General features: G+C 37.9%; 1 protein-coding gene across 1 annotated transcript in view; it reads right to left on the bottom strand.

The window, feature by feature from the left end:
• Window positions 1-291: 291 nt before the first annotated feature.
• The window catches only part of LOC145989230 (phosphoenolpyruvate phosphomutase-like), a 43,531-nt gene continuing 18,477 nt past the window's right edge, over window positions 292-25,345 (bottom strand). The window contains exons 2-8 of the mRNA XM_083124540.1: window positions 19,581-19,645; window positions 16,242-16,388; window positions 14,639-14,851; window positions 12,305-12,405; window positions 6,440-6,637; window positions 2,580-2,756; window positions 292-800 (exon numbers count right to left, since the gene is read on the bottom strand). Of these exons, the coding sequence (XP_082980666.1) occupies window positions 717-800; window positions 2,580-2,756; window positions 6,440-6,637; window positions 12,305-12,405; window positions 14,639-14,851; window positions 16,242-16,388; window positions 19,581-19,635 (975 nt within the window). The 5' untranslated portion in view covers window positions 19,636-19,645 and the 3' untranslated portion in view covers window positions 292-716. The remainder of the gene's footprint in view (window positions 801-2,579; window positions 2,757-6,439; window positions 6,638-12,304; window positions 12,406-14,638; window positions 14,852-16,241; window positions 16,389-19,580; window positions 19,646-25,345) is intronic.

Genomic DNA, 25,345 nt, shown 5'->3' on the forward strand with positions numbered 1-25,345 from the left:
CCAGTTTGATTAGTTTATATAAGCATGAAATGGACTGAAAGCAAACTTTACCAAGAATCAGTGATGGTAACCCTTCCCCCCTCACCTCCTCCCCAGCAGAGAGGAAAATCTAGGTACATATATTCTATTTGAGCCCAAATACGTATTTTTGTATTGTATTTAGGGGTTTATTAAATTTGACAATCCTCTCAGAAAATAATCGCTTCCCTCCCCAGTGTGTACTCATTTTTACTGGTACCACCACTGCCAAGAATTATCCTATTTTGCGTTCAACAAAATAATAAAATGTAGTTCTTGCAACTGTACTTTTATTATTTTACAGGTACTGCATAAGCAAATCATTTCCCACAGAAAATAATAATAAGACTTCATTTAGCAGAATGTCTTTTCCATCAGGATTCGATTGTGTAATTCTGCCACCCTTGCACTACATGCGAGTGTTGTGTTCTAGCGAACGAGCCACACCCAATCCATTGATGTAATGGGTTTAAGAGCAAATTGAGCTTCATTTTAAACTCCAAACTTGTATTTTTCATTAACTAATATAAAACATTGCAAAATGATATCGTGTCTCAGACCACAGCTATGCTATGTAGGGTGGCATTAGTAAACAGTCCTATTTTGATGTACTTTGCAATGTCTGTTTTTTTCATTTTGTTTGTGGTTGAAATTACATTTCTCCTGTCATCATAAATTGGTCATCGAGCAGTCTTCAGTTATTTCTTCGGTAGATATAAATCCTCAGCGTGCTTCAACTCCTCTTCCCCCTGCAATCGGAATATTTCTTTCACAGGAACAACCTGTGGAAAGAAAGAAAAAGAAAAACAAAGGATTTTAGGATCAATGTGTGAATTAGGAATGTAACAGATTAATTTGTACCCTTATTATTGAAATAGGCTTATTAATGTATTGGTTCTTTGACAATTTTTACTGATATGATATTTCTAATAGGCTGTAATTTTGTACAAAATGCAGCTATTTTTTTGATGAATGTAAAGATACAATTCTTATACTCTGATTTTTAATGTTAATGTTTGTATCTGCATTTATTTGTCTAAGACAAATACATCATCCAATCACAAATTAACTATTTCCTTTCTTTTAACGTGTGTCTCGCCCATCTTCCAATGTGGCCCTCACATCATTTGATGTGGCTGATATGCAAGCATTCAAGGGTTGCTATTTTTGCATCTACAGTAGAGCGTCGATTATCCGAACGTCGGTCAACCGAACGACCGCTTAACCGAACTGTGTACTCGCTCACTTTCAGATATCTGTAATGAAAAAAGTACGTGACTTAGCTGCTCGTAAGCGTGTAGGCTTGCTTAGACAGACCAAAATAAAGGATTTTTTTAAATGTTAATTTTGTGTACTGTGTGTATTGTTCATGCAAAATGCGTATGTAATATGTACATATTTTTGTTTAATAAACTGTACCACATACTATATATTCCTACTAAAGTTGCCTTTGTACGTTACTTTGTAATACATACTTAAAGAGATGCCTGTTTTTATGAATAAATTTACTGTACAGTACTTCTTTTTGGCAAATAAACATGTACAGTTCGATTATCCGAACAAACCAGTTTTCCGAACACCCATGTCCCCCAATTACTTCGGATAATCGACGCTCTACTGTATTTGTAATATGTCCCACAGATGGTGCTCACAATCCCTTGAACAGGGTACAGCAGGGTTCATAGCGTTGGAAATTTGAGGTGGAAGTGACGATGGTGCTGGCCACAGTGTGCGGCTGGCAACAGTTTTGTTACTGTCCATGAATTGTCAATTGCTTCAGTGTTGTTTGTTCTTATTCTGTGAAGTGTGGTGGATTTCCTGCAACAGACCTTTCCACAGAAAGTGATTTCCTGTTATGGTGACATCCCGTGGCCATCTCAGCCTTCAGATTTGTTGTCTTGGGACTTTTTCTTATGGGGTTTTCTTTAATAAGAAGTTTTCCAAACACATCCTGTCATGTTCTCAGAACTGGAGGATCGCATCAGAGATGTCGTTACCAGTATTCCAACAAAGGATGCCACAGATTTCTCCCCTCTTGATCAAGCATCCCTGACAATGAAGGTAAATGTTCATCCCCACCAGGGATGGCTTTACTCCCCTCCCTTAACCATGTAAATAGTCACATTTGAAATACAAATACTTTATAAATATACACTTCAGAAGTAAGCAAATTTCTGTGCTTTCAAACATCATAAGTACATTACATCGAACTATTGTGAAAGCAACTGACAGTACATACCCAACTTTTAATAAAAGAGAAGGAAAAACTACAACCACCCCCAAATTGGCAAAATGAGTGAGAATCTTGCAGTTATCATTCATACAGAATAGCTATTAAGTTAAGCCAGAAAGTGTTTCATCAATTGAAAAAAAAAAAGATTAGGAGTGATCCTTAAATTAAATTTTAGAGTGCAATTTTATTTTTTTATTTTCGAAATGAGGATTTTGTACTTTAACACGTATTTTGATTCAACGTGGCCTACTACAATGCTTTTAAGTGGATTATTAATGTGCGTGCAATTTAATGAAAGCAAAACTCCTTTCACCTTACTGTAGCTTACCTTACTTTCCACATTTGTGAGGGATTGGTCCTCAAATATCTGTCGACTTGTCTTTTGCATGGCAGTAACTGATGCTCTCAGATTGTGATTGGCCCAAATTACAAGTGAGATGCCAAGATCCTTAAAGTGTTTGGTTGGAACTGAGTGGAATTTTGTTGGCACTATTACAACTGGACCCTGAAAGAAAATATATTTTAATGCACATCTCTGAATTTAGGAGTACCATTGGCTGTGGAGGTGATAAGCCTCCTCAATTGGTTGCAGTCATTAAGGATTCTTGGTCCTAACCATTGGTAATTTCACATAAAAGATATTAATTTTCCAAATGACGCAGTTGACACTCCAATGACAGTTTCCATAACGCAAGGAGCAACACTCATATTCAGGAAGCAAGATTTCATAAAACTTGTTTCTGTACAGACAGAATAAAAAAGAGTATGAAACATTATGGGTGTTGTAATAAAAAAAATAATCATTAAGCTCAGTCATTAAGGCATCTAACTACCATGCGATAGACCCAAATTTGATCCATGGCAGGGGAGAACCTGGATTTTTTTTCCACCTGTTCAAGCAGCTCCAGAACCCACCCAGCATCTTATAGAGTTGGTACCTGGAGGTAACTCTGATTATGTATTTTACTTTATGTATTGGAGAAGTAACTATCTATTTTTATCATTATTTTTGCCAACTACAGAGAAAATTCATGATTGGGAAAAGAGAGACGCGGTAGTATATAAATACGGAGAAACTAGTACTCACTTTTATCCGCGAAGCTGTTTTTTCTTCTTTTTCGATTAATTTCAGTGGCCACTGCCACCATCCTCGTTGGAACTTGCTGCGCTGTTGCTTGGCGTGCGTCTTTTGTTCGTAGTTCTCTGGCTGCCGTTAGGTGAGCTGCTAGGTGCGCTGTGCATCTTTGTGCGTCGTCTGCTATTTCCGGGCGATAACTGCTGCAGTAGTGGAATCCAAGTATGGTGCGCTTGCCCGCTATCGATGTTTAGTTCGTGCGGGAAGTGCATTATGGCGTGCGTTTCCTTGATTTTGGTGTCTATGAGCGTGTGGGCAGTGTGTTTGACTCGAACCTTTTGAATTTTATGGCTATTGTATTTGATATGTCTAGCAAGACCAGTAGTGGGTTGGGCTTTTTTCGCATCTGCTAGGTGCTGTTGGATTCTTTCATTGACAGATCTGATGGACCTGCCGATGTAATGAGCTTTGCATTAACACTCTGCATCATATACACCTGGGTTGTCAAGGGGGGAGAGGAAGTACCGTTTGTGCTTGTTCAGTTTATCAGTTATTTTGGAGTTGGGTTTGTGCGCCACTTTGATGCCAAATGGGAGAAGGGCTTTGGCTATGCGGTTGGAAGTGGTGGGATGGTAGGGGAAGGCAAACCATTTATATTGGTCGCTGGGGGTTGGTTGTGGCTGGGTTGCTTGTGGATGGGTTGATTGTGGTAGGTTAGGGTGTCTGACCTGTATTTCCGCCTTACTGCACCAAGTGGAAAGTTGTGATTCAGTGTAGCCATGTTTCAGGGCTATTTCTGTGATGGTGGCTATCTCCTCTCGTAGATCCTCTTCTTTGCCACAGTAGGAGAAGGCTCTTCGATAGAAGTTTAGCCACACATTGGCTTTTTGCTTAGGGGGATGGCTAGAGAGAGCATGTATGTACTGGTTGCCTGCATCCGGTTTTCTGTAGACGGTGGTTGTGAATTTGTTAAGTGCACGGCTGATGGTGATGTCCAGGAAGTTGATTTTACCAAGTTTTTCATGCTCTACGGTGAAGTTGAGCCTGGGGTGGATGTTATTTAGTTTGCTCACTAGGAGGTTGAGTTCTTCTGCCTTCTTCTGCCTTTTTGTATACAACTATATAACTATATAACAATAGTTGTATACAAAAAGGCAGAAGAACTCAAGCTCCTAGTGAGCAAACTAAATAACATCCACCCCAGGCTCAACTTCACCGTAGAGCATGAAAAACTTGGTAAAATCAACTTCCTGGACATCACCATCAGCCGTGCACTTAACAAATTCACAACCACCGTCTACAGAAAACCGGATGCAGGCAACCAGTACATACATGCTCTCTCTAGCCATCCCCTAAGCAAAAAGCCAATGTGTGGCTAAACTTCTATCGAAGAGCCTTCTCCTACTGTGGCAAAGAAGAGGATCTACGAGAGGAGATAGCCACCATCACAGAAATAGCCCTGAAACATGGCTACACTGAATCACAACTTTCCACTTGGTGCAGTAAGGCGGAAATACAGGTCAGACACCCTAATCTACCACAATCAACCCATCCACAAGCAACCCAGCCACAACCAACCCCCAGCGACCAATATAAATGGTTTGCCTTCCCCTACCATCCCACCACTTCCAACCGCATAGCCAAAGCCCTTCTCCCATTTGGCATCAAAGTAGCGCACAAACCCAACTCCAAAATAACTGATAAACTGAACAAGCACAAACGGTACTTCCTCTCCCCCCTTGACAACCCAGGTGTATATGATGCAGAGTGTGAATGCAAAGCTCATTACATCGGCAGGTCCATCAGATCTGTCAATGAAAGAATCCAACAGCACCTAGCAGATGCGAAAAAAGCCCAACCCACTACTGGTCTTGCTAGACATATCAAATACAATAGCCATAAAATTCAAAAGGTTCGAGTCAAACACACTGCCCACACGCTCATAGACACCAAAATCAAGGAAACGCATGCCATAATGCACTTCCCGCACGAACTAAACATCGATAGCGGGCAAGCGCACCATACTTGGATTCCACTACTGCAGCAGTTATCGCCCGGAAATAGCAGACGACACACCAAGACGCACAGCGCACCTAGCAGCGCACCTAACGGCAGCCAGAGAACTACGAACAAAAGACACACGCCAAGCAACAGCGCAGCAAGTTCCAACGAGGATGGTGGCAGTGGCCACTGAAATTAATCGAAAAAGAAGAAAAAACAGCTTCGCGGATAAAAGTGAGTACTAGTTTCTCCGTATTTACAGAGAAAAGTTATGAAATCAATTTACATAGAGCTTCTTGGTCAGTTTTGCAGGGTGGCGGCTGCAATGACTGTTAGTGTTGGAAATGTAGGAGGAGTGCCCAAGGTGAAGAGAGATTTTATTTGCGAAAAAAAAACAAAAAAACTTTTTACCATTAAAATTAATAGGTTCTGGTTAAAAATGATATAAAAGAATGTGACTTCATTATATCACACATAAGTAAAGGCACCATTCAATCTCTTAATTGGACATGTGTAGACAATGTTGCCACAGAACACTGATAATTTTTACACAGCCTGCTTGGTGGTATAGTGCTAATGCTGTGGACTTAATCAAGGGTTCTTGGAACTGATTCCTGATGAAGGCACATTATTAAACTGTAGGTTCCATCCCATTAGCCTATCTGTGTATAAAGTGGACTTGGAACAAGTGGAAAACTTCGTAATCAAGGGGTCCCAGGTTTAATCCTCGGGGGCAAGACCAGAGTTATGTTCTGATATTATTGTCCTTGTAACTGTATCATTTTCACATGAAATAACATAAAACTCCTGCTTCAACTACTGATGAAAATAGCTTGAAGAGAGAATAAAATAAGTGAAGGAAAGTTCCAAGATTACATTAATATTGGAAAATTTTGCTTGCCCCAAATTCATACACCCCTGCGCCTTGGCTTAAATGTGGCCCTGGACACAACAGCCCTTTGAAGGTCAAGACCAACCAATTGGCTTTTTATTGGACGATGCAAAGTCAGCACATCAAGTCCCATTGCTGCTCTTCTCTAGCTTTCTAGACTGAAAGAATAGATGTTTCTGTAACAATATTTATTCATCTGTTGGTGAAACTAAAGCCATACCTGGTTCTTCCAGTGCTTCATAAATGCCTCGATTTCTGATGCATCTGACCTCTTGCTGTGAATGAGGACGGCATCGGCCCCTGCATTCCTGTATGCTTCCGCTCTCCTCAAAGCTTCATCCAAGCCCAACCCCACATTGAATGCTTCCACACGAGCGACTATGCAGAAGTCTGGGTCTCTCTGGTGATCTCGGCATGCCTGGAAGACAACAAATAAACCATTTACTCTGCAGAAAGTTAAGTTTAAATCTGAGTTAATTGCCATTACTTTGCTTCAAAAGGAACTCCATTACAGTTACATTACTCTAGACAAGATATAACTTGCATAACATGTTTCAGCAGGATGCAAAATTTCCTTCCATATGAAAAAAGAATATATAACAGAAAAGAAACTGTTAGTTTCATTAATTGTTACTTCATAAATAAAACTGAGTTTCAGTTACAGATGTATATTTTTAAAAAGAAACTTGAGTTTCTGAAATCGATCAACTAGACTAGCAAATCTAATCTAGCAATGCTTCTGCTGTGAAGTGGATTCTCCTATTTACGTTATATTCATGAATTCTAAGCCATTTTTCGAATGGCAGAATCATCAGTTATAGAAAGACCGTGATGTTGGAGAAAGAAAACAAAGTTTTTATCCTTCTGCTCAGTGGTGACAAAAAGGGACCACAGACTTTGCAGTGCGGGTGGAGAGTTAAATACCCCCTTGTATAGTTGGTTGGGTATTGCAGTCATTGAGGAACCTTTGTTCCATAATGCAAAGATGAAAGAATACAAAAGTATATAAAATTCCCCTCTATGAAAATTAATGTGAAACATTAGTGACACTGTAATCTAAGTAACCATTCAATAAATCAAGGGGTTCCTATTTGTCAAGTGTTAAACAACTGTTTTTGACTCAAAAAAATTCCAAAACAATTTTAATAATGTTCACAGTATTCTATAGAACATCCTACATAACCAGTAAAATGTCTACAGTGGTACAAGATTTTTTGGTTTGATTTGGTGTTTTAAGTCAACTTTGTGCACAGTAAGGCTAATTGGGACTGGACCTACAGTTTAAAGTGGGATCCAAACCAGTATGTGCCTCCACCGGGTATCGAACCCGGGAGCCCTTGATTACAAGGCAACAATGCTACCACTGCACCATCGGGGAGGCCCTACAGTGGTACAAGAGTCTTCCTTTATACCAAGTAGAGTCAGGTAGATTCCAAGATGAAAATAGTTTGGACATGGATTAAAAGGAATGGACTGTCCCAACTAAATTGGGACATCGGATTGCCTTGCACTAATAAAACTAAAATTACCAAATATTATAGACTGCGCACTTCTGGAGACCGCCTCTCTCCAGAAACAACTGATTCATTTGTGCAAGGACAAAATCGAAAAATTTGCAAAATTTGAAAAAAAAACAACAACATTATTTTTGTAAGTGCAAATGATTTTTTTTCATAGCTCGAGGAGAGGGGGATCATGACCCTCATACCCCTCCCCCTTCCTTTGGGTATTGGCCTGTTTCATCTATTTCTCGCATAAGAAAAAGCATCATGAAGTAAATGGGATGTTTTAATAATATTCGTTAATTAAGCTTTTAAAAGTAACAAGTTACTTGCAATGCAAGTAAAGAGGATAAAAGTAACCAGAGCATGGTGCTGATCACATCACCTCCACTATGGTTGAGGTCAAAAATCTGTGGTGCCCTACCTCACCTCCCACCCTCCTCTGTGTGCCTTCATGGCATGGTGTAATGTACAGGGGATAAAATTTAGATGTGTTTGTATTTTTCTGATTTAGCATAGCTTTTCTGCCTCTTTTGGCTTACGATAATGATTATATGAAATTGAAGGGACACGAGGAATACCCATGTACAGGGCAGAACTCATACCCAGAGCCTGTGGGAAGGATTATGGCACTCAATTTGCTCAACCACCAAGACAACAAGAGTTTGTTACAACATGGTGTATCCCCTCGTAAAGAATGATTATCCACAAGCAGTACTGCCAGTATGACACCATATTACAGAGCGTTAGTTCCATCAATTTGACCCAACATAATTATTTTCTGTTTTGTACTCACTATTCCTCTTTATAGTGCATTTATGGCATCAGAAGAGGGAAGGGTTTCCCCTCAGTAAACTCCGTGTGGAATGCCATTGTCTAAGGAGAACATCTATGATGTTGCGTGATTGAAAATCATTGCTGAATAGTGTAAATTCCTTGATGTCTATTAGTTGATGTTTATTGATGAGGAAGTGATTCACAAACAATACTAGAGATGAGCTATGTTTCCATAGTAGAGCAAGATATATATATATATATACAGGGAGGTTATTGCAGCATGCCACCGCTTCAGCATCGGCCGCTTGCCGGCGCAGTCATGCAACAGGTGCCGGCAAATTGCGTAACAGATAGCCCGTAACAGAAACCGCTTGTTTTGTAATGTTTCCACTTTTCACAATTACAGTTACAATTACAATTGAAATAAGCACGTACCTTGTCGCACGGATGCAGGAAAAGGTGTCCTCCCAAATACAAATATTTCTGGCACCTTATTTCTGACGTCTAATCTTAGATTAGTCATCGCTACTTTATTCTCAGTTGTCGCGACAGCGCCTGCAGCTTATCGGGGGTTGGGTGAGTTGTCAGCCGCGAGATGGCGCTTCATACTGCACGTGTCGGCAGTGATGCCAACCGTAGGGACATGTCCCTACGCATAGGGACTTTTCACTAAATTTCGCCCGCGTAGGAACGTAGGGACAGATTTTGCCAAATGAGGGAAAACGTAGGTACTTTTTTCAATCTTGGTAAATTACATTTTATGAATTAGTTTATCTGGATACTTTAGCGAGGAGGAGAAAAAAGAACTAACTAACAGATCTCCATCAGAATTTTGGAACATGTTATCGGTTACCAAAAACTTTCAAGGCAAGTTCCTTTTTGAAAACATTTCCACTCTCGCGAAAATAGTGCTAACATTGCCGCATTCTAACGCGGAAACGGAAAGAATATTTTCAATGTTAAGTGATACAAAAACAAAAAAGGGAAATAAAATGGGACCAAAATTGTTAAAGAATGCAGGAAATACAGCATCACCAACCAACATCTATCTCTTCACAGCAGCAGCATGTATGACTTCAAATAACATAATCAACAGTAAACGACTCAACGTTATTCATTAGGGGTGTGCTGGATTCTTTACTTTAAAAAGTCGTTAATTCTCGACGTTTTCTGCCTTGTAAGTTTCTGGAACTTATCGAAAGTTGTAAGTTTTTATTCTAGAAATGCAAAAACAATCACTTAAAGTGAAAATGACTTGTAAAATTCGAGATTTCCAGTGCTTCGGGAAATTTCGAACATTTCCCGTCCAGAAAATTTTCCGACTTGGTCGGGAAATTGCAAATTTTTCAGTCCCGAATGTCGGGATTTTAAAAAATTACCGTCCCGATCCCGTCCCGACCCAAAAAATTCTGTCCAGCACACCCCTATTATTCATTAAGGCAAGAATTTACAATACCGGACCCTTCTGTAATTTCTATGCTACGTCTTATACTCACGAAATAATTATTCGTGATTATTTATCTCAAGTTAACATGTTGGGGTGAGGGGAAAAAAATGTTCATTAACGTGTAGAAGTTGTAAAATAAGCTTTTCAATTCTCGCAATGATTCTCCGTATACAAGTATGGTAGCCATATTTGTTGATATGAACAAATTAAAATTAGTTACGCTGTCTACAGCGTTGCCACACTGTTGATTTCATACTTGGAGAGCATGGATCGTGTAAGAATGGCGGAAGAGAACAGTAAAAAAGTTGTTAATGTTGTACAGATTGTTAGGTGGAGTGTGCAGGAGGATGGCTGTGGGCTAATTAATAAACTTATGGATTTCAGTATATTGCCCAAAGAACGTGCTTACATGTGACAGCGACAATCACGATGTAGAAGAACTGATTTGATTACAGGTAAATTTGGCAACAGTACATCAATCATAAAATTGCAGGATACGAAAATGGCCTTCGATGATGAACGTTTGCCGTTAAAGTGCTACGAAAATAATATTTTTTATCGGTTCGTAATCACAATTACCGCAAAACCATTCAGGAATAGCCCCACTGACCATTCTCGGTAAGTTTAGGTTAAGTTAGGTTAGGCAAACATAGTTAAAATTTGGGCTCGAAAAAAACATGCACGGGTAGCCCAACAAACCATTGACGGATAGCCCCACGAACCATTCAGGTACGGTTAGGTTAGGTTAGGATAGGCAAACATAGTTAAAATTTGGGGTCGTAGTAATATCAGGAATGTATATTTCGTTTTTTAAGTATTGGAAACACAAAATCTTCCGGTAAATAATAAGCAATCGTGCCGATCGCGGACCACTCAATGTCACTTATTTTGCAATTTCTACACGTGACCCCCCAAATTTTAACTTCAAATTCGTGATTAGGAGGCCTCAATTAGTGAGTATGCGAAATATTACAAAAAATCGGGGAGAGGTCCTGTATTGTAAATTCGCTCCTTCATTAATTGTGGAAGCACCGAGCAGAAAGATTTGGTAAGTAAATGGGTATATTTTATGTTCTGTTTGCATGCTCATGAGGTGTTTTTTTTTTAGTCACTTTACTTGGCGTAGGGACATTTGGTCAGTTGTAGGGACATTTTGACTACGTCTGTAGGGACATTGCCGAAAAATGGTTAGCAACACTGTCGGCTACCAGACAGTGAGTCTACGCTCATTCATGTTCACTTCTGTTCGCGTTTATCAGTACGCGTTTTGTTTATACTGTGTTATTGAGTTGGTGTGCTAGTGCTTTATTGTGTGTTAATTGTTATTCATTCATTACTTATGTCGTTAAACAAATATAGTCTTGAACATAGAGTTTTTATGTACGATAATTACGTGAAAACGAATTCTTGCAGAAAAGTGGTCAGGGATTACGATAGACAGGATCTCTTGAACCTAAGAAACGTGTTGTATTGCTGTTGAAGGAAGTCATTTTCAACATCTCTTATAACACAGGAGGTTAGTGATCATCATTATTATTACTTTTAAATATCATTTTACGCTTTCGGTTTGCTTTATGCGCCGGGATGCTGTCTTCCCTTTCTGTCAACTGAGGATAAAGTAGCGATGTCTAATCTAAGATTAGATGTCAGAAATAAGGTGCCGGAAATATTTGTATTTGGGAGGACACCTTTTCCTGCATCCGTGCGACAAGGTACGTGCTTATTTCAATTGTAATTGTAACTGTAATTGTGAAAAGTGGAAACATTACAAAACAAGCGGTTTCTGTTACGGGCTATCTGTTACGCAATTTGCCGGCACCTGTTGCATGACTGCGCCGGCAAGCGGCCGATGCTGAAGCGGTGGCATGCTGCAATAACCTCCCTGTATATATATATATATATATATATATATATATATATATATATATATATATAAAAATATCAAAGAAGGTAAAAGGAAACACTCACCGGACAGTAGAAAAATTCAAAATTTTCGCTAATTTCATAGCATCATCGGTGTGAGGAGAAATAGACGGAACCGGTTCCTTATTTCCTTTTACCTTCTTTGATTTTTACTTAGCCCTTTTGGCCCTCCTTGCTTTTATCCATTATATATATATATATGGAATTACTTTACGTATTGCAACACTCCCTGCCCCCCCCCCCCCTCATACTCTTTGTACATCCAACAAACATTGTGGAGGACATGCTGTGTTGCAAACTCGTAACCTTCCCATATCTGATTTTCCACATGATGCATTATATTTGTGTGCATAGTGACTTCAATAAATATCATGACGTAGTAGACACTAAAGCTAAAAGAGCGAGACCCCATGTGTTATAAAGAGTCAAAATTCACCTTAATTTTTAATGAGAATTCCTCAATGTCGGCCAACGGTTGAGTCCTACCATCCAGGAGGGAATTTGTTTTCGGGAAGCATTTGTCTTCCATGCAGCAACCTCAGAAGAGAAGAAACAAAATTTTAAAGCTATTGTTATGGAACATTGCATAGTGCAAATAATATACTAGAGTATGGGATAATATCGAGAATATTAACCCTTAATTACTCTGGATCATCTCTTAGACCACACTGAATGTATCTTTATTTCTCGCACCCCTCTAACCACAAGTGGACCAGACCCCACTCCATATCTTTCAGTTGGGGTGCTGGCTACATGCTGTCAAGGTCACAAGGTCTTGCCTTTGTTCAAATCTTTTTGAATTCTATTTTCAGCAAATGGCCTGACAGATGTACCACAGTAGTTACATTTTTTGTTGTTTTTGTTACATTGTTCTTCAAATGCCTCATTACCCATTTTCAATTTCAGAAAAAGATTACATATTACTTTGAATTACCTCTCTTCTGACAACATAGAAATGTAGAAATTTTAAGAATTTGGAATTTAAAAAGAATTTTGACCTATTTTCTTCCTCTTTGCATGACAAGAGAATAATAATTGAAAGCTACTTTACAATATTCTTCTACAACCATGTCAAGTCAAGTCAAGTGCATTAGAAATTGAAAATACCAAAACAGCTAGTTGACAGTTCAAAATCAAAACAGGGATCTGACACACCCCTCCATAGTAGTTGTGTGATTATCAATGCCCATAGTAGTTAAGGGTTAAGATTAGTTCAAAGGAATGTGTTAAATATTTATATTGTTGATAAAAATATTATCCACTCAGTCAAAGATGGAAACATTTATGCATTCCATCATACAACAGCCCTTTGAAGGAAAGGTTAGGACATCCAGTCCCATTACCCCTGTCAATCTTGTCTGAATCAATGCCTGAAGCAGAAATTGTGTGAGGAATGTTTGCTTGAACCTTGGGGATAGCTGAGAGGATGGTTGTTTAATTTAACATGGGACTGAGCTAATAACAATACCAATACCAATGCTGATTACTGATTCCCACCAACACCAATACTAGAAAATTGTAGCAACTGAAAGTAGTTCAGAATATTTATAATCTGTAAGTTCTCAATTTGCTAAAGTTTTGTTTTAAAATGTTCATAATTTGACGTGAGATAATCATAAAATTCATTTCTCTTGTTTTTGCAAAAATAACGAAAATTCTTCATTTTGCACAATAATCAGATTATTTAGTATCAGCTTTGCCCTAGTTTGACATAGCGACAAGGGAATTGATGTTGAAGGGAGTGCTTTTCATTAATTTTCCTAGTTGGAGGGAGGAGCATATTGATGCCTCCCCCACCTCAAACACTGTTCTAGACAGGTGTGCTCTACTTTATAGTCATGTGTCATATATGTAGTTGTACTGATATGTGAGAACCATGGGACATTGAAAATGGATGTCAAACTAGTCAGTTATCTTCCCTTCACCCCTGCATAGTATGTTAATATTCCAACAGAATACTCAAAGAAAAAAATGAATCAGTTCGAAAAATTTCATGTAAATGCAGATTAGACCTTTACACTTTTAAATTCCCTCAGCTAATATTTTCCACTTCAGGCACTGGTTGTATAAAAGTTCTTCCCACATTAAAATTCACTATAGCTTTGCAACAAACAAAGATATTTCAGTGAAATAAAGTTTGTACTGCACAGCAGACTTTAAAGTTTTACCTGGCAACGCTGCACATTGAGATGACCATGCGACTGATCGATCAGTTGATTACAGGATGGCATCAATTCATGAGGCAGGTGGATTGGCCGCAGAGGACCCACATCATGGCCCATAAGGTCACCAGACCTGGCTCTTTGTGACTTTTGGCTGTGGGGATGTGTGTCAAGATGGAAGTGTACAGGGGGGGGGGGAGAGATCTGGATGACTTCAAAGCAAATATATCTGTAGTCATCGTGGGCATTTTGGATTCAGGACGAGATTGCAGGAATGCATTGATGTGAATGTTGCCCAGTGGGAGGTGTGGAGATGAGGCTGACAGAAAAGCAGTGTTACCTGGTAAAACTTTAAAGACTGCTGTGAAGTACAAAGTTTATGTCACTGTAATATCTCTGTTCGTTACAAAGTTATAGTGAATTTAAATGTGGGAAGGACTTTTGGAAAACCCTGTATATATCATATAATTGTCAAAATTCAAATTTCTGTGTTTCCACCTGGGACTGAATTCAGAATCCTCACACCAAAGACCATAGCATTAACCATTCATCTACGTGAGAATTCAATGGAAGACAACAGTGCAATAATAAGAACTGTATTTTCTTACCAGCAACTCCCCTGTCCTCCAACTTCCTGACCAGCCTCCTGGCATTGTTGAAGTTCCCGTAGCCAGTGTCAGCATCCAGCAAGATAGGGATGGATGTTGTGTCTGCCATAAACTCCACCACCTCCAGTACCTGAGTCCAAGATGCCTCGTTGCTGTCTCTCACGCCAAGCTGAGCTGAAATGCTCAAGCCACTAGCCCACACTCCACGGAAACCTATGGAACCAGTAACAGAAGTAAAATACCAACAAAACTGGGAAATACACTTGAGACTTCTATCAGATGATATATGTGGTAACAATGACTAAGTGTTGCACATATATTATCCAATACAATTGGAGATGATATTGTTTCTTACCTCATAATAGTATGCGGTACAGTTTTTCTTCCAGCGTGTAATGACACTTCTTTGTTTTTACATAAGCATGTAATAAGAATAGCTAATTGTTTGTGTAAACGAAAAATAAATATAAGTAAGTATGTGTAAATGAAAATTAATTATGAACATACCACATTGTTTTCATTAGCTTTTATGATTATCTTTGCACAATTATCATTTGTGTCTCAATAGCAAACTGGCTTTGGAGAACTTTTCCTCTTACAAAAAAGGCAGTGATGGGATGTTTGTGTCACTTACAAAATTTATTATCTCTGATGAAAGTTTGAAAATGTTACAAGTGAGAAAATCTATTTTTGCAGGCAAATTTTCAAAACTTTCAGCTGTGATTGATAAAATTTCATGCTTTGTAATGTCCATCTCAGGATTCGAATTTGAAGGATAAGAACTCACAAAAAATCAAAAAAATCATCAAAATTACATGGGCTAATAAGAGATTTGATCTACAGTTTAATGTGGAATCCAAACCACTATGTGCCTCCACCGGGTAACACCTGAGAGAGGGGGAATTGATTACAAGCCCAAGGCAATGATGTTACTGCTGTGCCACCACGGAGGCCCCCACACAGGTAAAAGAGCAAAGAGAAAAATCACACAAAACCAGGGCTGGCTGGTGGCTCAGTAGCTCTGTTTTAATAACAATGGCATAGTATGCCAGAGGGCCAGGTTTGAGTCCTGGTTGAGTCTGCATTTTCACTTAAATTTCTACTAAGTTTCGTCTGTGTTAAGTGCATAAAAACGATGAAAAGTATTATATTTGTAATTGATGTAAACCTAATTACATTATTTTCTAAACATTTCAATGCAACACACATGTACTTTTGTCATTGTTGAGAGGCATTCACATAAATGTGTCAGAACATTCAGAAACAAATCATCCATAGAATGGAGAGTGTGTTTATTTTTTAGTAACATTAATTTGGTTCCAAATCTTAGTTTAAATTTTCATATACATGAAAGTATATTAAGTACATTTGACTTCCAATCAAAAAGATTATAACAAAATAAAGCAAATAATTATACGAAGACAACATCAATTTTTAATGTAATATGAAACCAGAACATTCTATTACATACCATAAACAATCAACTTTTTTTTGGATAGGGTAGGTGACACCTATTCAACTTGGAGTTGCAAATATAGTTACTGGTAATAGTGTATTATATTGGTACTGAACTCGGTTATGCAATTAAGCCATTATGACAAACCTGTTTCTTCAACTATACGTGCACTTAATCCAGAGTGGGCTTCCATAATGAATTCAAGGTCTGGAGATTGCAACATTTTCTTCAGTTGAGTTGTTTTTCTCACTGTAGGTGATGTACTGCTGCATGTTGATCTTACACATGCATTACCTGAAAACATACAGTTGATTCTCAAATTAATAAACCTTATTCAAGCCAAAGATAGGAGATCAAAAGTAAGTTAAATAATCACTGCATGTTGATTTTATTTATGTATGCATGTTATAAAAATTAGAAGTTAATGTCATACACACATATGCTTGCACACACAGGAATGGCTACTGTGTATTTTAGCTATTTTGGTGGCATATGCATGCATGTTCCTTTGTGAGTGTCCTTTCATCAATTTCATCTATCATTCATCTTTATTGCTGCAATTGGTGTAATAAAGTGAAGTAAATAAGAAAAACATTACAACAAACATATATATGACATCAAAACTGTGATGTGTGTGCACTGTGTACCCACCTATTAATCTTTCCACCATGATCTAGATCAGTGATTCCCAATTGGGGATCAGCCTAGGATGCCCCGAGATATTGATGGGATAAACAAAAAATATTTAAAAACGAAAAAAAAAAATATTATTAGGAAGTAGGCAACAGAAATACGATAGGTCACACTAAAAGTTTTTAGACACGCGCAAGTAAAACACTGGAGACCAAAAGTATGAATGCTATAATTTTTGAAAGTATTCTCCATGACAGTTGATACACTTGTTCATCCGCTCAAACCAAGTGTGAAAGCACTGGGATCACACATCTGCAGGCACCTCTTGAATGCACTGAACGAAGGCGGTGACTGCCTCCTCGGGAGTAGGAAATGTAGAACCTCGTAATGTATCCTTGATTTTAGGGAACAGGAAGAAATCACAAGGGGCGAGGTCGGGACTGTAAAGAGGATGAGTCATTTCTTCGATGTTGGAGGCTTTGAAGAATTCAATTGTTCGTACTGCTGTATGGCTGCGTGCATTGCCTTGATGCACAATAATGCGACTTCGTGGGCGTTTTTCACGAACTTTCCGTACAATCTCCAGTAAACAAACCGTAGTGTACCATTCAGCATTAACGGTCCGATGTCCCTGTAGCGGCACTGTTGCAATATGGCCCGTCCGACTGAAGAAAGTGGCAACCATTTGTTTGCCAACACTTCGTCCCTTCCTGACTTTTGTTGGTGGGTCTTCATCCGGGAAGATCCACTGCGTCGACTGTCGTTTGCTCTCGGGTTCATAACAGTACACCCAAGTTTCTTCACCTGTTACGATGTCATACACTGCATTTGATTGTCCTTGGTTAAATTTGTCCAGCATTTTCATGCACCATGTGACCCATGCCTGCTTTTGCTCCTGAGTAAGATGGTGTGGGATCCATCTGGCACAGAGCTTCCTGACACCAAGGCGGTCATGCAGGATCGTTTGAACCTGACTCATACCAATACCCAGTGTTGCACTAATAACTGCATATGTCACCTGGTTATCCTCCTCTATCATGCAACGCACTCTGTCGACGTTTTCTTGAGAAGTTGCTGTCACAGGACGACCATCACGTAATTCATCACTGAGTTTCTGACGTCCACGTCGAAATTCTAAAAACCAATTAAACACAGTCGCATGGCATGGGGCTTCCTCCTGAAATGCATTTCGGAGCCTTTCATAACATTGCTGCTGCGTTAAACCTGCTCGAAAATCGTAAAAAATCATTGCTCTGAAGTGCTTCCGTGTTAAATCCATTTTACTGTATACACACGACAATAATTGACTAATTTCTGGCACACAACAATTAACAACTATAAATTCTGCAGCATTATCACACTTCACAGACTACTAACTTCAACATATCCTAGAGACAATGTATTGCTGCAATCAGTGTTGCCGCATCTACAAACTTTTAGTGTCACCCACGTATTAAGTTCAATTAATTACTCTCATGCCCAACAGATGTTTCATTTTTGATTTCACAGACAGTGCGGAGGAAATAGATTTCACAGATTGCAAACAGGATGAATTCATTGCTTTCTGCACTGATTCCACACTCAAAGTTAAGTTTACCAAGAGTGAGGCATCGGTGGCTGTTTTTTGCTTTGGACTGACAGAGGACTATTCTAATCTATTGAAGAAAACAATGGACATACTTTTGTCCTTTTCAATTTCATATTTGTGCGAGCAAGCCTTCTCTGCTATGGCGATAATAAATCCCAAAGCAAGAAATAGACTGCATAACTTTGAGGATAATATGCGTGTTTCGTTGTCAACTGTAAGGCCTGATAACAAACATTTGTGCTTGAAGCATCAATCGCAAGTCTCACATTAATAAATCAGAAATCTTTTGAGTGATTTCCATTGTAGTAAACTGTATTCTATTCTGATGTTTGTTCCTTATATTATCTGCCAATAAATTAGTAACTGGAGTAGGTATATTTATTTGACAATCAATTTAACTTGCTCCTGATAACATATTCCACTTAGATTTGAGATTAAAAATTGTAAAAAAATCTAACAAGGGTGCCCCAAGTTTTTAATCTTATTCTCAAGGGTGCCACGAACGTAAAAAGGTTGGGAATCCCTGATCTAGATACATTACCAATTTTTGTTGCATGAGTCTATGTTCTTTATAAATATATACCATACATTTTCTCTTTTAAACTCTTTGGATGGTATTTCTATAAAATACCATTTTCGGCTGTAGAAAATAGTCACACATATATAATACACACTTATCTCCATTGCAGTGTTTGGAAGTAACAAGTTACTTGTAATGCAGTAATGGTAACTGTAGTTTTTAAAACATAACTGTAACTGTGTTACCTTTTTAAGTAAGTGAGAATGAAATTAAGAGTTACTTTTACAATTACATTTCTTCACATTTTTTAACAGAACAATGCCATATTTTTGCAATACCTTAAGCCAAATATTCTCCTGAAAGAGTGGATAAGTTGATTATTAAAATTGTATAGTGTTATACTCTTATCGACAAAATCACCACTGCATAGAACACCTATCACCTATTGCTTTTTGAGTAAAATAACTTTAATGGTAACTCAGTTTCTTTTAACAAGTAACTTTCCAAGTATTGCAGTAAAGGAGACACAATTTTAATAATGGTGTGTGGCTTCCATAACTACGAAATAGAAACCCTCACCAAATTCTGACAGGTCAGTCATCTTGTGGAATATACACTAATAAAATCTCAATGTCTCATGTATAGGATACTTGGCTATCTGGATTTTAAAGTACTAGTAGACCAGAATTCAGTGTCAGGTGTTTATTAATTGACATGGAAAGTTACTTTCTTAAGACATACTCACCCATATCCCTTCCATTCTTCAATAGATTGAAAACCTCCTTGCATGGTCGGAACATCTTGAGTTAGCTGTAAGAAAAAAAAAATATTATTTTCTCTCATAAATGGGAAAAACCATACATTGGAACCAGAGTGTAGGTCCTGGACCATACAATATTCCAGTGATGTGCGGTGATGTCGATACTTGTAGCAATCAGTGCTAAAACAAACCAAATTAAACAATAAATCAATGATTTGATTTATGCTACTTAGCATCGCCGTCACATTTGGTTAATCGCGAAGATGGTACAATACAATTAATGAAGAGACAAACACAAAAAACACCCATGCCGAGGTCAGGGTTCAAACCGGAACTCCTGGTGTCATAGCGTGCAGTGACAACCACTACCCTGCGGTTGGTTGATTTGGTGTTTAAGTCCACTTTATGTACATAAAAGCTAATCGAGACTGGACCCACAGTTTAAAGTGGGATCCAAACCACTATGTGCATTCATCTGGTACCGATCCGGGGCCACTTGCACTCCCCCATGGAGGTCGGCCGACAACAAGGATGAATGAAAAGCTCTTACTATTCGGATACTTGGGTATCGGTAAAACAAACTGCGTATTTACTCAGTGGTACGTAAATTTCAATTGGATTTTTGAAACACCATATTTGCATATGATTAACGTTTTCCCAAAAAATTTGCATTCCTTGATTTCCCTAATTTCTTCATCTCATGATCTCGTTACTGAAGGATCCGGGCTTGAGCCCTGGCCTGTGCATGAGTGTTCCTTTGTAACCACTTTTCATCCGTTTAATTTAATCAACGTTCATCGTCATGGCAGAAGTTAGGTAAAGTGATGGAAAAGCAACAATAAAGAAAGGAAAAAGAAAATACAAATAATTTCCTCCCAGTGCATCTGCAGGGCACTGTGAAATCAGGAGTCCAGAGTTCTCTGTTTATGATAGTCCCTCGTGACTTCCATAAGCTCATTAGCTACTTATCGCGATTAAATCTATACAGCTAGAAAAAGTGATGGAAGGTGGCAAAAATTAAATATATTAGAGGGGATGAACAGGTAACAAAACACACTTTTTTGTAGTTTCTTCAACCATATTCATTTGGCTTTTTTAGTTCTGGGATACACTTTACATTCCAAATTATTTCATTATTCACTGCAGAGTACAACACATAGGAACAAGAATGCCTGCTCGTCACGGGTTCGATTCCCGGCCTGAATTGTTCTTTGTGAGGTCCCTTCATCAATTTCATTATATCATCACTCATCCTCATTTTCGCGATAACCAAATGTGGCAGAAAGGTGAAGTAAAAGAAACCAAACCAACAACAACAATCAGAATGCACGTTTTCTTGCCCAAATTAATACATCCATATTCATGACTGTTTAACTTACCCATTTTTTTATTGGAGGCCAAATTATTAGAATATTTAAATAAAACACTACTAAAACGAGAGTGAGAGAGAGCGTGAGCAAATATTTGTTATTTAATCATTATATATTCCATATTTGAAAAAAAGAAAAGAAACCATAACATTTTTGTCTGCACATAATACAGGTACGTTCCCATTCATATACAAATAAAACTACATCCCATATTATACATAATATTGTACAACGTTTAAAAGGTTGTGTAAATACAGAGAACATAAGTACTGCAGAAAATTTTCCCCTGAGTTCTTTAGAGGATTTACAAAGGAATCGAAGGGAAACCAATCCCCTATCTGTCCTATAGGAGATAGACTGGAGGACCTGAAACGACGGGCTTTCAACCATGGGAGCGGGGGGCGAAGGGGTAAGGGAGGTACAGGCAGAAATCTTCCCTGTCGCTTCAGGCGGTCGTCTATACCTGGATCTGGTAAGGCGGAAGAAGAGCCAGCTAGGGTATCCAGCCTTGCCAGCTGATCACATCGAGGGACGAGAAGCGCGTGGAAAGAAATGTTGCATATGAACTGATGCTTCAAGATAATAAATATTGTGATTTGAAAATAATTAGAGATGTGAGATTGATTGATCTATCTCTGCTAGACTAGCTACTCCTCAGTGCACGTCACTGCAATATTCCTGGGGTCCACAACCAAAATTTTTAGAGGTCTAAAAATGTTTGTTTTTTACTGTGATGTACAGGTGTCCTAAAGAATCACAATATAAACATTATTACAATTAATACAAAAATAATTTATAGATTTTGTATTATTACCTAAGAGCAATAAGCAGAAAATGTTTAAGGTTAACACCAAGAATTATAGGAGATTAATAAAAGTTTCTAAATTAGGTTTTTTTTTCATTTCAAATGTGCTACTAGCAATAATTAAAAGCTCCTAGTAAAATAACATAATTACCAACAGTCCCACAAGATTATTCCAGAGGAGGTGCACATTTCTATGGAAATTGTTAGGTTATTTTTCTACTATGAATATGTTGATCGTCTTATTGAACATTATTAGACAGAGGCGTTGGAACTGGGGGAAGGACTTACCTATCTCCTCCCCAAGTCACATTCTAAAATATGAGACTATATCTTTTCCAACTTTACTTTGGTTGTGAAGAAAAATTGTAAAAATATTCTTGCACTAGTTAAGTGAACGTGCACTCACTTTTCCACTCCCAGCAAGAAGTAAGTGCAATGGATTTTTGAAAGGAGCTCTCATTTTCCATCTTTTCCTGCCTTTGACATTCTTCTTTCTAGGAATATTGGTTATAAGGGGGGTTATGACCTACACCAACCATCCATTGGGCATGCCACTTAGTAGGTGACACAAATATCCATAAGCAGATAAGATCTACAGTCAGATCTCTGCATATCAAGTGAAACTTGGAATTATTCCTCTAACATGAACTACAGTAAAGATCATCTGCTCCTCCCCTTTCCCATAACCTGCCACAACATATACAGTGACTCACATAATTATTCGGACACACAGTAAATTTCTAATGTTTAAGAGCGGGAAGGGAGTGAAATCTGTGTACAGCGTTGAAGTTGATTTTCGTTTAAAAAATGTCATGTTTAGCACAAAATTGGACGATAAAAAGTTAAATAACGAACATCAGCAACAATATAATGAAGGATGAATCCCTACCGTTGCAAAAATAGTGCCACAAAATTATTCAGACACATAGTAAATGTTAACGTAAGTTTGCGATACAGTGACACTTTCGATTTACGGATTGATTGATGTATGTATACTCTGTTCATATATATTAACTCTGGTTTCCTGTAGGTTTCTATAGCAATTACGATCGCGTTTTGTTTAACAAAGTTGTGATATAAGAACATTTTCTATGTAGAAATGGGGCGAAGAGGAAAGGAAAGTTCATTTGAACAACGTCAGTTAGTGATATGGCACCACACTAAGGGTAAAACTTACCATGCAATTGCCTCAATGTTAAAAATGAAAAAAAGTACAGTTGCAGATATTATGTATTAAGCGATTTAAAGATGAAGACAGGATCGAGTCCCACGGTCATACAGGGAGACCAAGAATTTTTTCCCCCAGAGAAGAGACAGTAATCGTGAGGAAAATTAAAAAAAAAACAAAGGTGAGTGCTCCAATGGTGTGTGCTGAGGTAGCTGAGGAGTGTGGAAAGCATAGTCATCCTGAAACTATACGAAGAGTGGAACACTTAGGAAAGGATCAGACATGGTGGAATCGGGTAATTTTCACTGATGAGAGTAAATTCAATATTTGTGAGTCAGATGGGAGGGTAACAGTGTGGCGTAAACCAAATGAGGAGCTCCGAGGGAAAAATTTGCAAGCAACAGTGAAGCACGGGGGTGGTCACGTAATGGTTTGGGGCTGCATGTCGGCCCAAGGCGTTGGTAAATTGGCTTTCATCGAACAGACAATGGACAGGTACCGTTACCTTGACATTCTGAAGTCAAATCTAAAGACTAGTGCTGAAATGATGGGCATTCTTTGTAACTTTATGTTTTATCAAGATAATGACCCGAAGCACACTTCCCACGTAGTACAAGAATGGTTATTGTACAACTGCCCAAAAGTGCTCCATCCTCCACCGCAGTCTCCAGACTTGAACATCATTGAGCACCTCTGGTGTAAGTTGGAAAAAGAAGTGAGGAAAACACCTATAACCTCGAAGGCAGACCTCAAGGAGAGACTTCAACATGAATGGGCCAACATATCGCCAGTGTACACCAGAAAATTGGTAGAAAGTATGCCAAATCGTTTATCCGAGGTGTTAAAAATGAAAGGGATGCCTACCAGATACTGACATTTCTGTTCTTTGCTTTTCAAGCGTGTTTTCCTGTTTCTCCTTCCATGTGTCCGAATAATTTTGTTTAACCTACAAAAAATGTTTGTTTTGTTTAATGAAAATATTTTACTAATATATTATATTAAACATAATTAAAGATAATTAACAGTGTGCTCATATTGTGTTTTGTTTGTTAAATAAATATTAAACATTTATCATCGTATTATATCACGACTACGTCAGTAAATATTCAGAAATCGTATCTGTCCGAATAATTATGTGACTCACCATAAGTGTTGCCTGATTTGATGTATTTGCCACAAACACTTCTGGGGGTGTTTATTGTTACATGTGAGTGCAACTGTAATAAACCTGGTCCACAAAAAGAAAACAGAAACAGTTCTTTGAAACTAATCTGTATATTAAAAATTCCATAAACATTTTAATGCAAGACATTCAAGGAATGTATGGTTGCAGCAACACAAATACAGCCATGTAAGTTTTACACTAGAACTATTTATTTCAAAGCATGGCAGTTTTGCATAAAACTATATTTGGTTGATAGCAAATCCACCGATGAGACACGATATATAGATATTTTTTATCTTGCTGTTACTGGAGAATATAATAGAATATAATAGAATAAAGCGAGAAGTTAACCGCACGTTTAGAAGTAAAAAAAGAGATTACTTGAAAAGCAAAATTAACGAAATTGAAACAAACAGCAAAAACAAAAATATCAGAGATTTATATAAAGGTGTAAATGAATTTAGAAAGGGGTGGCAACCTAAAGTAAACTTGATAAAAGATAAAGAGTGTGATTTTCTAGCTGACCCAAGCGATATTCTAAATAGATGGAAGAACTACTTTAATGACCTTCTAAATGTTCATGTAGGAGATAAATCAGAAGTAAATGAAGTGCACATACCAGAACATTTAGTTCCAGAACCGAACTTGACTGAAGTTAAAGATGCTATTAAAAGGCTTAAGAATAATAAAGTACCTGGCATTGATTTAATACCAGCCGAGTTAATTAAATATGGTGGAAATTCGTTAATATGTCAAATTCATAAATTAATTTGTTTAATATGGAATAAAGAAGAAATCCCTCAACAGTGGAAAGAACCCATAATTGTTCCTGTGTTCAAAAAAGGAGATAAAATGAACTGCAATAATTACCGTGGAATTTCTCTACTCTCAACAACATATAAAATATTATCTAACATTATTTTAACAAGACTAACCCCATATGCTAATGAAATTATAGGTGATTATCAATGTGGATTTAAACGTAACAGATCAACTACAGATCAATTTTTTCACATTAGACAGACACTTGAAAAAAAGTGGGAATATAATCAAAATGTCCATCAGCTATTTATTGATTTCAAAAAAGCATATGATTCGGTCAAAAGAGATAAATTATATAATATATTAGTCGAGTTTGGAATACCTAAGAAACTTGTTAGTATGATAAAAATATGCACCAGTGAAACAGAAAGTAAAATTCATGTGGGTATTAATGTTTCTGACAAATTTACAATTCATAAT

This window comes from Lepisma saccharinum, chromosome 6 (genome assembly GCF_977018435.1).
Source record: "Lepisma saccharinum chromosome 6, izLepSacc3.1, whole genome shotgun sequence".
In the NCBI taxonomy this organism is placed as follows: domain Eukaryota; kingdom Metazoa; phylum Arthropoda; class Insecta; order Zygentoma; family Lepismatidae; genus Lepisma; species Lepisma saccharinum.